General features: G+C 44.2%; 1 protein-coding gene across 4 annotated transcripts in view; it reads right to left on the bottom strand.

The window, feature by feature from the left end:
• Nucleotides 1–7712: 7712 nt before the first annotated feature.
• LOC118309694 (plexin-A1-like) overlaps nt 7713–16070 on the bottom strand; it is a 171214-nt gene continuing 162856 nt past the window's right edge. For all 4 annotated transcript variants that reach the window (XM_035632091.2, XM_035632093.2, XM_035632092.2 and 1 more), the window contains exons 28-32: nt 13404–13594; nt 11604–11773; nt 11056–11268; nt 10413–10563; nt 7713–10004 (exon numbers count right to left, since the gene is read on the bottom strand). In XM_035632091.2, coding sequence (XP_035487984.1) covers nt 9909–10004; nt 10413–10563; nt 11056–11268; nt 11604–11773; nt 13404–13594 — 821 coding nt within the window. In that variant the 3' untranslated portion in view covers nt 7713–9908. The remainder of the gene's footprint in view (nt 10005–10412; nt 10564–11055; nt 11269–11603; nt 11774–13403; nt 13595–16070) is intronic.

The raw sequence follows: 16070 nt of genomic DNA, 5'->3' as shown, positions 1-16070 counted from the left end.
TTTTTTGAAATGAACATTTTTATTTAAAAATGTAAATAAAGAATCAGGTGAAATGATCATCTTAAACCAGTTGAGGCGTTTGCTCTTCAAAGACAACATCTTCATGAACTGTACCATTGTCTAGATTCACATTAAATGATAATATTAAATAATACATTTCTGTCATAAAGATTAACCACAGCCTGGAATTGCAGGTACATAAAGCCCACGTCATGGGTTTAATAAAGTAAAAAAGATAGATAGATAGGCAGAGTTTCTCCTACAGCCCCAAACTAACCGTAGGACTAAGGGGAAGCAAGAGCATGGGGACAGCTTTGTCTGTCCTATCATCTCCATATTATTATTTATTTTATATATATATATTCACATAGGAAAGGTTAAGCGTGAAGGGGGGGAGAGAGTGGGGGAAGACGTGCAGCACAGGGCCGGAGACGAGCCCCCGGCCGCTGCAGGGGGACTCCAGCCTCCGTGGGGCACCAGCGCTGCCGCTGAGCTAACCGACGCCCCATCATCTCCATAATGACGTTGTACACAAACGAACCCTCACAGGGAGAATTTCTGAAATGTGGCCACGACCTATGGCTTCTTCCCTCTGCCTCCAGTCTCTACACGAGGCTGAGTTTTGCCCCTGGCCCGAGGTTCATTTATTTCCATCTAACTCTTGGCAAACAACAGAATAAGTTCATAATGCTGAACTTGTCATAGGATGCCATGGCACTGACAAATGGCAAATGTGAAACGTTGATGTACTTTAGGCCAACACACATACAGGATAACACGCTGTAGTTCGTGAGCAAGAGACTGCCAGTTCCCATGCGGGGACTGAGGTTAATCATGAACACAACGTTGTCCCATGTGGCATCTACAGTTATGAAACTTAAAACAATTATCATCTTCTGCTGGCAGGAGGCGACGCCATGAGATACTTGCACCAACAGGAGCAACACATCTTCCCTGAGCGGCGCTGTTCTCACCAACATGCATTCATTAGCCCGTTCTCTTATCTCCCTGCCACAACCTGGTGAAGAGCAATACACCGGCAGTTAAAGCTCAATCTCCAGGTAGCTGTCAACTGTTATGTGCGCACACACACACACACACACACACACACACACACACACACACACACACACACACACACACACACACACACACACGCCTCCACCAAGGCCTCACCCCCATGGTTAATTAATTGAGCTAATTAAGGGTCCTTGTGTCAGTTCCATTGCCAGGTAATGTCCAAGCCTTATCTCAATCCCACTATGCTCTTGATCACAAGCTGCTGTGTTTGAGACATTCCCAAGAAGTGATTAATTAATTCATGAGCGCCGGATCGCTAAGACGCACCACATCCCTCTGACATCAAAGTGACAGCGGTGAACGCGCGGGAGGGCGGCGGCGGCTGTGTGGAAGCGGCGTGTGAAAGTAGCATGTTCAGAACTGCGGTGTTGATCACACATGAAAGGCCGACAGACGAGCTGAATGCGAGGGTTAAAAGGGCAGAGCTTAGGCTGAATCTTTGAGGGATTTAAGAAGCATCTGGCGTCCTCTGATACGCCTCACCAGCATTAATAAATGATCATGAAATTCATTATAAGTGGAGTTCATTGTGAGTGAATGTTTTAAAATGGTTCACACATGCGTGTGTCTCAATGAGATGTGTAAACATTTTTCTTTCCATTTCATCTCATCCGTGTTGTTATCTGTAAGGAACACGCAATGCAGTTTTATCGTTTTCGACTGCCACGCATCGTAGCTAATTACCGAGCGGGGAAATAATGGAGAGAATAATTGTACTTATTGTCTTAGGAGCGGCTCTTTCAAGGAGCCATTCAAATAATGGAAGGAAAAATAAGCAACTGAAAAAAATATGTACGTATCTGTTTGACTTCTTTGTTGTGCCCCCTGAAAGCTTAATGCCACAACAGACCTAAAGAGATTCATTCTTGTCTCAGAGGAAATGCGGCGCCTTTCAAGTTGGGTTCACTGAAGCTGCAAGACAGAGGGAAAGAGAATTGCCAAAGACACACATTTGAAGATCAAAAGGGGGCTGCATTGTGTGGATGTGGGTGTGTTTGCAACGACGTGTGTGTCTGTGTGGGTGTGTGTGTGTCTGTGTGTGTGTGTGAGGGAGAAAGAAAGAGAAGGAGCCACTGTGGACTTCAGCCATTAGCAACAACTCCGAAGCATTTTATCAACCTAGCGCGGTCGTCAGCTGGTGGAGTTGTGATTAAATTGACAGACGATGTTTTGTGTGGGAAGTCTGCAGCTGACCTCTCTGACCTCGAGCCTGCACACAAACCATGCATGTACACACACACGCTCAGAGCTGAGACTGAAATGCATGCATGTGAAAGCATTTCTGCACGGGCATAACGATGCCGGCACACAGACACAGCTGATCTCTCCATCCCTGAGCGGAGGTTTGAGAGGTGGAGGGGCTAATCACACCGACTCCTCCAGATCCTGGGGGACACGACCCATCACCTGGCAGGGAATGCAGACAGACCATCTCCTCCCATTCACAATGGATGTAAGGGGGGGGTGTCTCCTCAGGGGACTGTGAAAGTTTGCACTGCATGTGTTTGTACGTATGCATCCCGGGAGGAAGGGAAGCTCAAAGGTGACCCAAGTGACGCTTGGAAGTCAAGTTCAGCCCGTCATCGATTTGAAGCATTTTTGGTTCAAGGGGCAAACAGGGGAAGTCGATCAAATGCAAAAAAACTAAAATGTGAAAAACAATGTCAGTGATTTATTCAAACACAGAACACTGTCAATCATGAGAGGCCGGGCTGTGTTCAGCAGATTAGGTCCAGAAGATAATGCAGACAACAAAGCTCTGCTGGTTTACGTTTCTATCCAATTAATATTATCTGTTCCAAGTATTTTACGAATGAGAGAAAAAGAAGGGAAGTTTCCCACTAAACCAAAAGGCACGAGTCAAAATCACAGCGAGTTGTAATAATCCACAAAACAAACAATTTGTTGTTTATTAATTTTTCTACCAGCTACCCTGAGGACATGTACTAATCAGGCAATTAACGTGTTATTAATGTTTTATGCTTTCATAAAAAAACAGCATAATTAATCTAGGTTTTATTAAATTGATTGATGGTCATATATTTTCGTTCTAGTGTGATGCTTCTAATTTGGTGGAGAAAAGGGCACGTGCAGATTTTTTTCAGGTCTGTCTCGTTGCAATTCTAACATGTCCACATTTATGTTGAAGAAGTAAGTTAGCAGTTTGTGCATCTGTCCTTGTCATCTGCACCGAAAGCCTGCAGCCCAAAAGTTATGACCACAAATAATTTACACAAGGAATGTGCACGCTGACAAACGTGTTCACGACCTCCATCTTTTATGGTACAGCCGTGTTAGAAATGTATCACTTTTTGGCCATTACAGAGGCCAACAGGAGCAGTCACCTCCACCAAGGATCAGCAATCACCCAACCATATGCTGTTTCCTCCAAAACTTGCATCCCCATCTCCAATTGACCTGCATAGTTTTGAAATGTATTTGTGAAGCTATGACCCAAGATGCCAAGTTTTCCCAGTCTTACAACGGTGAAGAAAAAAAATGATTGGATCCAGATCCTCCCGAAATGTAATCACCTGTTACCACGTTCGAGACCTTTTGATAAAATGGTCATACAAATCCATCCATAACTATTTCTGCTAAAAAACAAACAAACACACAAAGCGAATAACCCTGTCGATGCACAAATGGAATCTGAGTATTATATTATTCTGCAGTATTATATAAGTCACATTTGGACAGAAACGTAAGTCCAATATTTGCTCTCGACTCCTCGGGGTACAATCTGGATAATGAGCTGACAACTGCACCGCTCTGTTTCTGAAGCGATAGTTGCTGTGTTCTGTCTGCTCGCTGCTTGGCGCAGTGCAGATAGTGCACAGTGGGTTTTTATCACTGGACGAAACAGTCTGCTGCGTCTGGACACCACAATGAAGGAACAGTCAAGTTGTGAGAGAAAACTGAAAAAAATAAGCTGAGGGGGCTAAAAAAAACCCAAACCCTGTAAAGTCAAGGGGGAGGAGATGGTTCTCTGTGGAGGAACCTGTTCACACGTTCACATTCCAGCAGACATCTGATCCATTGTTAATTTAAAAGTATTGATTAGAGCAGCTCGGACTTCATATATCTGGTTACAAGTTGTCAATGTGCTTCTGGATACATAACAGGGTTTTTACCAGCAAACTTAACACAGACTACATCTTCGCTAAACACGCCCCGCGCTGCACACTTGCCTCTGGGGGCTTTACACAGTGTGTCTGTCTGTGGGGGGCTGAAGTTTGGCAGCACCTGAATTTAACGCCCACGACTCTCTCTTACACACACACAAGCTGCTTTTTCTGTGCACCATAAGTTAAGAACGGTGACGGTAATCCATCTCCTAGCGTCCCCCCCACCCCCCACCAGTCACGGCTGTCACCTTTGCCTCTGCCAGGGGCAACTGAAACTGAACTGCTCACCGGATTTAGGGGCCCCTAAAGAATCCACTGCCTCTCGCAGTGCCCCGGTTCCGCCAGACTCTTGATGCAACGCACACTGACAGACGCCAAAAGACTCCTCAGTTAAAATAGAATTCCAATTTCACTTGGTTCAACATGTGATAAAACACAGAGCCCTCTTCAATTGTTACTAAAGGAGATTAAAGAGGAAGGGGGGGGGGGGCAAATATAGATCATGGCTTTGTTAAGTATAGTAACATCATTTTCCATGCAAGGAGCGTTGGAGGAGGGAGGAAGGGAGGGCAGCCGGGGGGGGGGGGGGGGGGGTGCGAAGAAATGAGCATCTCGTGCTTTCCAAGGAATTTATCATAATGTTCACGCCACAAGATCATTTGCCTCTTGACAGGATCATTACTAGATTCAGTGCTCCCACGACCATTACGCAATTTCAGCGTTCCTCCTTGGATGGAATTTTAATTGAATTAGCCCGGCTGGTTACACATGGTGCAAACGATAACATTTTCTGTCTATGTGGGCTCATTGAATCCAGTTGGGGGGGGGGGGGGGGGGGGGGGGGGGGGGGGATGGGTTAAGGCAGGCCATGAAAAAAGGACAAGGTGGTTTTGGTTCATTCCAATATTCTGCCTCTCTGTCGCTCCCTTTCTTCTTGTTCAGCAACAAACACACGTTGATTCGATGGAGATCACAGGCCCAGCCTCACTGGATTATGCACTCGGAGCCACTCTTCCATGTAACTGCCCATGTAAGCTGAGGGCAGTGCAAGCGTGATGTATGGTCGGGGCTAAACGTGTTCGTATTAACACCTCCACAGAACCAACCCCCAGCAGCCACTCAAGTACATTCCCATAAGAATGATTAATGACGCTGGTGGTGTTATGAAAGGCAGGGAGACAGAGGAGGGAAGCGATCACGCTGCAGGCTGACAAGGAGTCTGCACTTGACAGTGAACATTTTCAACCTTAATTCTTTGATACTGAATGGCACATCCCTGAAGCTACAATAAATCTGTGTGCCGGGCATTTAAAGACAAATCTGCAATACCAGTGCAGGTACAATACTAAAATTGTATGATAGTGTTAAATGTGACACACGAGCAGTCTTATTAAGGTATAATATGCATCAGACAAAAGCAAAAATGCATATTTGAATAGCTTTCAAATTACTTGTACATGTTTGTGTTAGCAGGATTACTCATAAAGTTATAAAAGGATCTGCATGAGAATTTCATCAAAGATTGCTCATGGCCATGGTAACACAACATTATGTTTTGGGAGGGATCCAGATCTGGACTCAGGAATTTCTTTTTGAAGGATTCTTCACCAGTGAGTTAGGGCAAAATTGTGAGTGATATCTTCACAAATACATTTCATTTCCTTTAACATGAAACAGCATATTGGTGCAAGATTTCTCAGCCTTGGCTGAGGTCTGCGCTTGTTACTGTCCTGGGGGTGACTGTACAGAGCTAACAGTTAGCAACACGCCTGCTGGCTCAGAGAGCCTTCCCAGTAACTGTGCAAAAATGACCCGGGGAGGAAAACATGGTAAATGAAACTATTGTGAGCATGTGTTGGGGAACACACACGGGACACATCAGCACCCAGGGAGCCTCCTGTCGCAGAGGATGAGAATCTCTTCCAGGTTGTGCAGGCAACTGAACCATCTAGGGACATTAGTAAGGAAGACAGACAGATAGAGAAATAACAAATACACACATTGGGGCATCATCCAGTAACTTTGCACGATTGAAAGGAGCAGAATCCTGAAACCACATACGTACGTTCTGTCAACTCCCAAACACTGTGGTACCAACCTACGCTCATCACCACAGTGCTTCTTCCACACAAACCGGTCATGACAAAAAATACCAAGTCACATTTTATTTAGCAAAAAATGTTTAATCTCTCCTTGATGCGTGTTTATTTACAAGTAGTAAATCTGCAAAATAGGAAATAACAGAATATTTACACAATGAATGTTAACCTGCAAACTTGAGACAGTCGCTTCAAGTCTGAAGTCTGTAGTATTAAAATTCCTTTGCCATCTCTGTCGGACAGTCACTTGGTTTGTGTTTCCTAGGAGCCTATGCAACTTCCATTTTCGAAAAATAAAAACAGAAAATAAGAACAACCACTAAGTTTCCAGAATTGGAAGAACAGCAGGGGGCGGAGAAAAAAACTGAAAACAGAAAGATGCCAACGCACAAGTGTGACTGAGCATGACTGAAGAGCTGAGAATTAAACATGAGATGCACTGCGATGTGCTGAATCCGCTCAAACTGTGGGCAGAGCGGTGAACTCCGCTCGGTAATTTGTTCTGATTTGACAGAAAAACAGCAGGAACCCTGCGACTCTGCAGTCAACCTCAAGTCAGCAGCTGACGCCGGCCCCTCGTACAACGTACACCACCTCATTGGCAATAGATGCAAGTCGGTTATCACACGATGGCGGTTTCTGAGGAGACAATCGGGACCAGAATACGACCCGGTGGAGCAGGAACCTGAGAATTAACAGAGTGTGTGAGTGTGGTTTAAAACGCCTGACAGATGTGAGCGCTCATGCAGGGAGCGAGGGAAAAACCTGTCCGCACCGCACTCGTACAGACTCTGTTGGGGGCTGATGCTCACAGCACTGCTTGGCTCTGTAGCAGAGGTCGCCTGTGTCCTTCCCACGAGATCTACAGCTACAGCACAGTAATGTACACGTACAGCCAAAGGTCAGATGCACGTTGAAGAAAATAAAAACATGTTTATAGTCGGATGAGCATATTTTGGCGGAGGTTTTGCAGTTCTCTCTGTAATGTAGATGATTCTGAGAGAAGTTATTTCATGTGCGTAGCCAACACGGCCACCCGAAACGAGAAGTGTCTCTCCTAACGTGGGCAGAGTGGCCCCTCCTGCTTCTGGCAGGTAAAAACGGAACCATCAAGTCGCAGCAGGAATCCAGTCGAAGGAGGCTCATGTGTGCATCCGCAGGAGTCACGTCTCAGACTTGTAAACAAAATGGTGGCTTTGACATTAATGTGGGAGGTGTGCTCACTATTCATGGATGTGACAGATGATTGTTTCTCTTTTTTTCTCAAAGGAACCTGGCGTAAAAAAATGGACAGCGACAGCATTTATGATCAGCATCGAATGACAGCCCTAGAATCTGATAGAAAAACAAGGTACAAGAGTTAAAGCAGCAAGTCACATTTCCATCACAAAGACACAGATGCTCATCTGATGCAACATTTTCATTTTGTTCCTCGATATCAGGAAATGAAACCTTGAGTTCGGTCAAGTACTTAAACTTTCAGGCAAACCAAAGAGAGATCCGTCTTCTGTGTACCGCAAAATGTACAATTTACATGTGGAAAATAAGAAGACAAAACAAAAACAAAACCCAAACAAACAAGAAAAACAACCTGATTACAAAAAAAATTGTCAAACAGCGTTTGTTCATCATGGAAAGTGTACAATTTACAAATGAAACATCAACAAAAACAATTTACAGACCACAGTTTGGTTTTTCGGCAAGCAGGAAATAAAAAAAGGATAAAAAGAATCCGAAAACATTATTTCTCACCACAAATTTAAAAAACATTCAACTTCAAGACGTCAAAACAAAAGAGGAGAAACAAAGAAATCCTCTTAGGAGAGCAGTCATAAAAAAAAGAAAAGAAAAAGCTTAAGCCACACATGGCAATAGGCTCGTTTGAAACAAGAGCTGCAGGCGAAGGGGAGGATTACTAATGAACGGAGGTGTCTCACCTCTCTATCTCTCTATACTCCTCCCCTTATGGATAAAGAGCTGAAGTCCCTGTCTCAAATAGATAAGTTAGAGGTGGAGAGAAACACTCACTAGTCTTTTCCTTGCCCCTTTATTTGGGTATTAAATTGAGAACATGAGAAAAAAAAAGAAGAGAGGTGGCCTTAGGCTTGAAACAGCTTTTCCCACTTTCCCCACTGTGTCATCACTGAGAGGCTCCACTAAGCTCCACCTGACCTGTGTGGCTCCTGTACGAAGACGTAAACAGAGTCTGAGAGCACCAGGGCCGCGGCTCCGCTCCCACAGGGCCGAGTCGGACAAACGAACCATCCTTCGAGAGATGGACAACACAAACTCGGGGCCGGTGGAATCCTAACGGTTACATTTGGTGGCTGTGTGGCAAACGGGGGAAAAAAATGAGAATTTTTTTGCTGTAGTGCGACGTAGCTCCTTCACTGTTCAGTCACAACACCACGATGCACCGAACTGTCACTTCTTGATGCTTGAGGAAAAAGAACCAGCCTTGGGGCCCGACACTGACGTAGTCATGTAAAAGCAACGATTCCTGTGAGTGTGTGTTTGGTTTCCTCAAACCAAAAGATTCCACCGAATGAATTAGGAACAACAGCAACTTCAAGTCATCACCGTGACAACCATCAATCGTCTGAACTCGAGAAAAGTGACGACGACAGCGCGCCGTCTCTTTTCCCCGCTATTTTCAACAAGGATCTAAACTGGGGTCATTACTCAAACAATTCTTTTCAGTCACTAGGCATGTTCATATTTAAAATCATACGGTAGCACATTCCATCTAACAAAATGTCTTTGCACTAAACAACATTCAAAGAAAACATGGCACAGTACAACTTTTTTGTTTCTTTTTCGTTTTTTTGTCTACGTTGTTCTTTTCTTTTGTACTTGAAATACCAAATCATGTTTTATTGATTTTGTCTGTTTTAAAATGAAAAGGAATACAACAAAAATGTTCGCTCCCTAATCTTTCTTTAAAAACGTAGCTGTATTTATATATAATATCTATATAGTCTTCCTTTGTAACGTTTCTGTAAATTGTGCAAATTCAGCAGTAATACAAGTGGCGAGAGATCAGAGAGTGGGCAGTTGATTACATTTATACAAAAAAAAAAATCTAACATCCTTTAAAACTGTGACACACTCAGTCACATGACCTAGAGAGCCTCTCCTCATAGGCTCATCACAGATTGGTCCATCCTGTTAATGACGATGCCATATATGGAGTTCTTTTTCAGGCTTCCACTGTTTCTTTCCCGACCATCGCTTCATCACGACTAAAGTCCTGAAATCAAAAATCAAGCAAACCACAGACACCAACATCCACAAAAATCAAATGCTGTCAGTTGACACATTTTTCCACGTATGCATGTGTGAAAATGTCCGGTGTCCCAGTCTCTCACACCATATGGGGCCGCAGACAAACACACACATACACATGTAAGCGTACACAGGCCCGCCCATCTCTGCCGAACCCCCCCAGTTTGCAGTGTGCTGCTTCAGTCCGTTTGCAGTGTGTCTGTATTGTTGGGGTTTGGAGTCTTGTTTGTTTTCCGGGTGAGAGGAGCGAGGGAGAGAGACCGATGGAGAGGAGGAGTGAAGAAGAGGAGGAGGAGGTGGAGCCGCCGGATGGTCCTCAGCTGCTCAGGGCCATTGTGTCAATGACCTGCTCCAGCTTGCTCCGCAGTCTCTGTCTCCTCGCCTGCTCGTCCCGCTCCAAAGCTGACAAGATCTGAAGATAGAGAGGGGAAGAGGTCAGCGAAACCTAACAAATGAGCAGGGTTTTGTTCTTCACAAACAAGGATGTCAGACGACTCTGATATCTGGCTGGTTCATACTTGGTACAGACTGTAAGGGGTTATGTAAAAGCTGGTATACATATAAAAGGCGAGCGATCAAATAAAGGTCACCTGCTAATACAGCGTCAGTTGGCCTGATCCTGTGTAAGACAATTGAAATCAGTCGTTCCTAGAACAAACCTAACGCTTCTTAGCCCGTTCATCTGGAATAACCTTAATGCACTTAATCGATCATATTTGGACAAAAATAATACCGGTGCAAAGAGCGTGGTTAAGCAAGTAGGACATGAAAGAAGGTTAAACACAAAATGTCTTCTGTGGATATGGCTGATATATCTCACCTCGTCCTTGTACTTGACAATGTAGGAGTAGATCTCATGTAGGGCCGACATACTGTTGAACTGGTTGGCATGCAGGCGCGACTGCTCCGCCAGGTACGCACTCATGTCCTGGTCGCTGATGACTGGCATCCTGGAGATGTCAGAGTAGTACCTGGAGAAACGCATACCAAATGAAAAGCTGAAGTCTTGCAAAACACAACAAGTCTGCCAAGAAAGAGTGAACAGTAAACAGAAGAGTAAAAACAGTCAAAGGCCCAGATATTTGTATTCTGTGACTTTCATTCATACAAGAATAATACAGAATACAAATACGAATACTATCAGGCATCATAAATTAAGCCTTTGACTAATTCAAAACCAATCTAAGACATCTACGAGATTTCTGGACAAGAATCAGACACCGCTTTCCCCACAGATGATGAGCATGAAGCATCGTGTCATCTGCATAAAATGTACTTCGCAGTTGTCTATTGAAGCACATATATCAGTGATATTTAAGCCTCTATTCACTGTTTTCTATCAGAGGTAGTCCTGAAACCATCTAAAGGATCATTCATCAAATCCCACCAAGGCCCCTTTGTCCAGAAGTAGACTGTTACTAAAAAAATAAAAATAAAAACAAGCTTAGCATTTGTCCATGTACCTTTCTACCCAGTTCTTGTAGTTGGGGATGTCTTTAGCGTAGAGCAGCTTGTTCGAGGGCGAGTCCTTCCCCAGTTTATGCTCTGATGTCGAACACGAGTCCATGAAAGTCTGAGCCACCACAGATAAGCAGGCGTCTGTAATGCTGTTCTTGTGGATGTCAAAGACGAACTGCGGGTTCTTGATCACATTCACCCAGAACCGCAACGGAAGACTGGAACGATTGAGGGAATACAGGGGAAGAGGAGGAAGAGTTGCAGTTAGAAGGACTTGACAAGCTATTAAGGAGCAGAGAGCACTGCAATGATGAAAGTGCACACACACACTGGCTGAACAAAGGAGGAGTGTGAGTGATAAAATGCCTGAGGTAGCGGAAATAAGAAGACTGTACATTCTGCTGCACTGCCAGTGTAAAAGTGCTGCATATTGACCAACTTACAGTCAATCTGTGTAACACTACAGCAACTTTTCTGCAACACTAATGAGACACAAACCCACGGCCAAATGTTCACGGCGATGCCAGTTCACAGGGTGCACACTGAAACTCACCAGTTGCTCTTCCAAGTGTGCCGTACGTCAGAGTCTGATATGGAGTGTTTGTCCGCCTGCTCATCCAGGAAGTCAAACATGTATTTGATGGCGAGTGGCAGAGCGCTGCCTCTGTGTGCTGTGCTGAAGATGGTCTCAAACAGGTCATCCACGAACTTCTGGAGTGTACCCTGAGCAGGAGAAGCAACACAGGAAGAGTTAGTCTGCAGAGTCCATTGGATGGTGCATCAGGATTTAACAAATTAGAAGTTAGTCTTTGCCAACAAGTCCAGTTGCTCCTGATTCAAAGACTCTGGATATTTTCTAATGTAAATATCCCTTTTAATTACACTTGAGTTAGAGTAGCACTGAACAACTGTCTAGCTCGATGGTGATGGTCTGTGGCAGGTGTTTGAGAATGTAGAACAACTTTCTGTTTGTGATGATGCTGAGTGCTCAGTGTTCTTTACAGTATTTAGGACGGGGCGCAATGAGAATACAGCCTAAGGCTGTTCTGCTGGATTTTTTTTAACAACATGATAAATCTCTAAAGTTAAAATGATTTGATATTTCTCACAAGCTTTAAAGACCGTCTTCACCATCAACAAGCATCAAGCCCACCATTTAAAAAAATCGCATTCAAACCAGCCACAAGATCAATCTGCAGTGTTGTATTTGTTCACGCAGCCACAATTCAGCTTCCAAAACACACAAAGCCGTGGGAGCTGTAATAAATGGGAACAAACTGCAGCGCTTCAAGTTGCCCCCATTGTCTTCCTCTGGCTTGCATGTTAATCATTTCCTGAGCGATGCAGCACTGAAGCCTCTAACCTTGCACTTTCCTACCTGGAGCTCGAACAATGGAAATTGAGAGCTAATGAGTGAAACATCGGAACACAGGAAGTACCACGGTGAGCTTAATCACCAAGATAGCTGGTACTTGCAAATGAGAACAAAAGCTGTTGATACTTTTGGTGGGCTGGACCGACAGTTGGTGTGTTTGTGTTGATTATGTTAATGAGGATGATGTTTGTGTTGTTCCTGGAGATGAGCGTGTGAGTGGATTGGTGACAAAACTCTGGGGCGAGTGTGTTGGTGTAGTGCCGCAGAATGATGGACCGAAGAGGAAGAGTTGCCAATTCTCATCGGAGTCACACACACAAGTCACCTCTTCTATGTCTGGGAAAACCCAACTTTGTTGGGAAACCTAACCAACCATTAAAAGTCCCAGACTACAATAGTTCCATGATTGTAAATGCACAATCACACTCTGCCAAATGGCAGTTTGAAAACTAACTGAGGGAAACACCCACTGATGATGATTGTTTCTGCAGAACATCAGCACAAACAATGAGCCTGACTCTAAATAACCTGAAGATGCTCGTTGAAAAGAACTACAACGAAAACCCGAGCGCAGGTTCCACGGTGTGGTCTGGACGACATGGAGGAACTTGGGGAATAATGATCGCAACGTAAAAGCTTTGGGCCTAAAAGCCCTGAGGCCACCAACGGAGCCCAGGAACTGCAGCCAAACAACTCAATAGTGAAAGGTCAGCCTCCTAATTAAGACACATACACTCATTCCTGTGCATATGTTTGTCTTTGTGCAAAAGGTTATGAATAATATTAATGAGCTTTGAGACCACCACCACACAAAGGTCAGTAGGGGGTGCTTGTGGCAGCGGGCGACATCACAAGGATATTGGGGGTGTGTTTTTTCGGCTAAAGGTGTGTGTGTGTGTGTGTGTGTGTGTGTGTGTGTGTGTGTGTGTGTGTGTGTGTGTGTGTGTGTGTTTTTGCGATTATACAGATTCTCCATACCTTGGTGGCCAGCAGTCGGGTTAGATAGATCTCAGAGACCATCTTGCTCCCTCTGTCCCCTTCCCTCTGATCCGAGTGATCGTGGTTCTTGACCAGGTGCCACAGTTTGGTGCCGCTCTCGAGGTCGGGGGTGATCATGGGAGTTCTGGAGCGCAAGCTGTCTGGACTGCTGGCTGTCCTCAGCATGCTCTCTGGAGGAGGACGACACACGGAGGGAAGGTGAGTGTGAGAAGGGCCAAAAATAACAGGAAGACTGGAAACAAATAAAAGACGGTGTTTCGGCATAGTAGTTAAGATGTGAAAAGGTCATGAGCTCTGTAGCTGTGTTTGTAGCCTTGTTCTGTAGTGTTTTTTTGACAAAAATAAAACTTGTGATCTAATTACAACAGGTCACTCGAACAGGGCCAAAGGCTGCTGTAGGTTTGAACCCAGTTCCTGTGCTTGAGGACATGAGGGTTTTAGCAGATGCAGAACAGCCTACAACTGCTGCTTCTCCATAGTTTAGTGTAATTCATTCTGACTTAATCAGCATTTCAAGGGGAACCCGCTTAAGCTACGCAGGTGGCACAACACATGAATAAGAAATCTGAGGCAGCTGCAGTGAGACAAATCTCTGTGTGGAGTAAAAAGCAATTCTGAAGGTGACAGCTTCTTCTACTTGCGTATCACTCTCATTCCAGAATAAATTTGTCTGTCACTCTTTCCCCCTGTTTTCTTCCTCCCTCCCTTTGTTGGACAGTGATCTTATTTTGTGACACGGAGCATTCCGCTTTCAGCTTGAATGCTTGTCACTCGCGTGACAAAGCAGGAAAGGATTGAGAGGTTAGAAATGTCAGGAGAGAGTGTGGACCAGGGAAGTACAGAGTAAGTGTGATGGGGCTGTTAGAGAGTATTTATGTGTAGGCCACAATGGCAGGGCTCAGGAGCAGAGAGGGAGTGAGTGGGAGATGGAGTGAGTGGGAGAGAGGGAGAGAGAGAGAGAGAGAGAGAGAGAGAACCGAGGTCCACCTCACACCTGGCATGTACATGTGCCTGTTGGCATCTGGACAGAGTCTGGATCTGAAGTAGCTGGATGGCATTTATTTAGACGTAAAAACGAATCACTTACACACACATTTCAGATATTTCAAATCAAACAAAGACCGTTTCATGCAGACACTTTCATTTAAAACATAAAAATAAATCATTTTTCTAGCGAGTGTGCTAATCCATGTGCGACCTCATAGCCGTGCTGTGACAAACCAAAGTCCGGAAAGGAGAGAAGAGGCAGTGGATCAGCTCGAATCACCTGCTTGAGGTTGAGGTATCACACCCAGAATGCAATGTTCAGAGCCAATCAGCTGTTTAAGACACATTGGCAGTCGGATGCCTCTATATTGTGGCCATGCAAGTTGCAAACCACATAGACAGACATGAGACAACAGTACAAGGAGCGGCCATTGTTATTTTCTGGACAATCTGACACCTATTTGTGGGATTTCTTGCTTGGATACACACATCTAATGTGATTTATGTGTGGCTCCAATATATGAACTGGAAGAGAACTTCATTTATAGTTTGCCAATGTTGCAAGATGTGTCTACGTAAAATCCTCAGAGGAACAAAGATTTGGACGAGCAGACATCAGATTGTATCAGTGTTTCCCATGACCTGCCTCGTAATCAGCGAACAGGCTGAGTGTCGCTTAAGCTCGCTCTATTTCTGCAAAGGCTTTGTTTGCTCACTCGCCATCACCTCCAGCCCTTTTTAAAAGGTTTTTTTTTTTAACTTTTCTAAGTTATGTCTTGTTTTAGATCGGGCAGCCTGGGCAGTGCTCAAAACCCAGATTTTTTATCGCCAGCTGACAGGCGCTGAGGAAATAATAAATAATTTTTACAAAACGTGTATTGCTTAAGAATCACTTACTGCCCCTTTAATAAATATCACTCTTTATGAAAGCCTTTATAATGACCCCATTTAAAATATATTGGTGTGCAAATCACATAAAATGACCCTTCTTGCAGATAAAATTATCAAAGCTCATTCATTTTCAGGGGGAGAAATAACAAGCGATGCAAAAAACCTCATCCTCTATACTATGTATCTGGACAAATGTTTCACGCTCCATCTGGTAGATTTCTCTCGGCCACTGTATGTAAGGAGGAGGTGCAAGACTTCATCTAGTCTTGTGTTAGATTATGTGTAGATTTTATGCGTTACACTGTCAACATTATACACTACTGCATATAGGCCTACAAGCCCTAAAGGAGATCAGGCAGACAGAATCTAAGAGAGAAGTGAACAGAGATAAAGAGCTTGTCAGTGAAGGAGCCTGACAGACGGCAAGGACACAAAACGAGCCACTCCTCTGTCAAACTGTGCTGCTGACAGCTGTCACATGGCATCCTCTATGCATGTGTGACACAATTCACAAGAAAGGGCTTAAAAAATAATAATTTGGCTAAAAGAATGCCCTGATAAATAAAATGTTTGATTCTTTCAATTCAAGTTTTCTACATTTTTCTACGGTGTACATGTTTACACTGTATATAAGAGAAACAGTTACAAGACGGAGGCAAGTAGGAGCAGTCCACCAAGTAATGAACTAAATCCTAAAACTATCATATCCTTTAAGTCAGAAATCCAATTTTGAGAACACCAGCAGTCATGCAGTTTAGTATTGCATCT

The sequence above is a fragment of the Scophthalmus maximus genome, chromosome 6, assembly GCF_022379125.1.
Source record: "Scophthalmus maximus strain ysfricsl-2021 chromosome 6, ASM2237912v1, whole genome shotgun sequence".
NCBI lineage: Eukaryota > Metazoa > Chordata > Actinopteri > Pleuronectiformes > Scophthalmidae > Scophthalmus > Scophthalmus maximus.
This window is presented reverse-complemented; position numbering and strand designations above follow the sequence as displayed.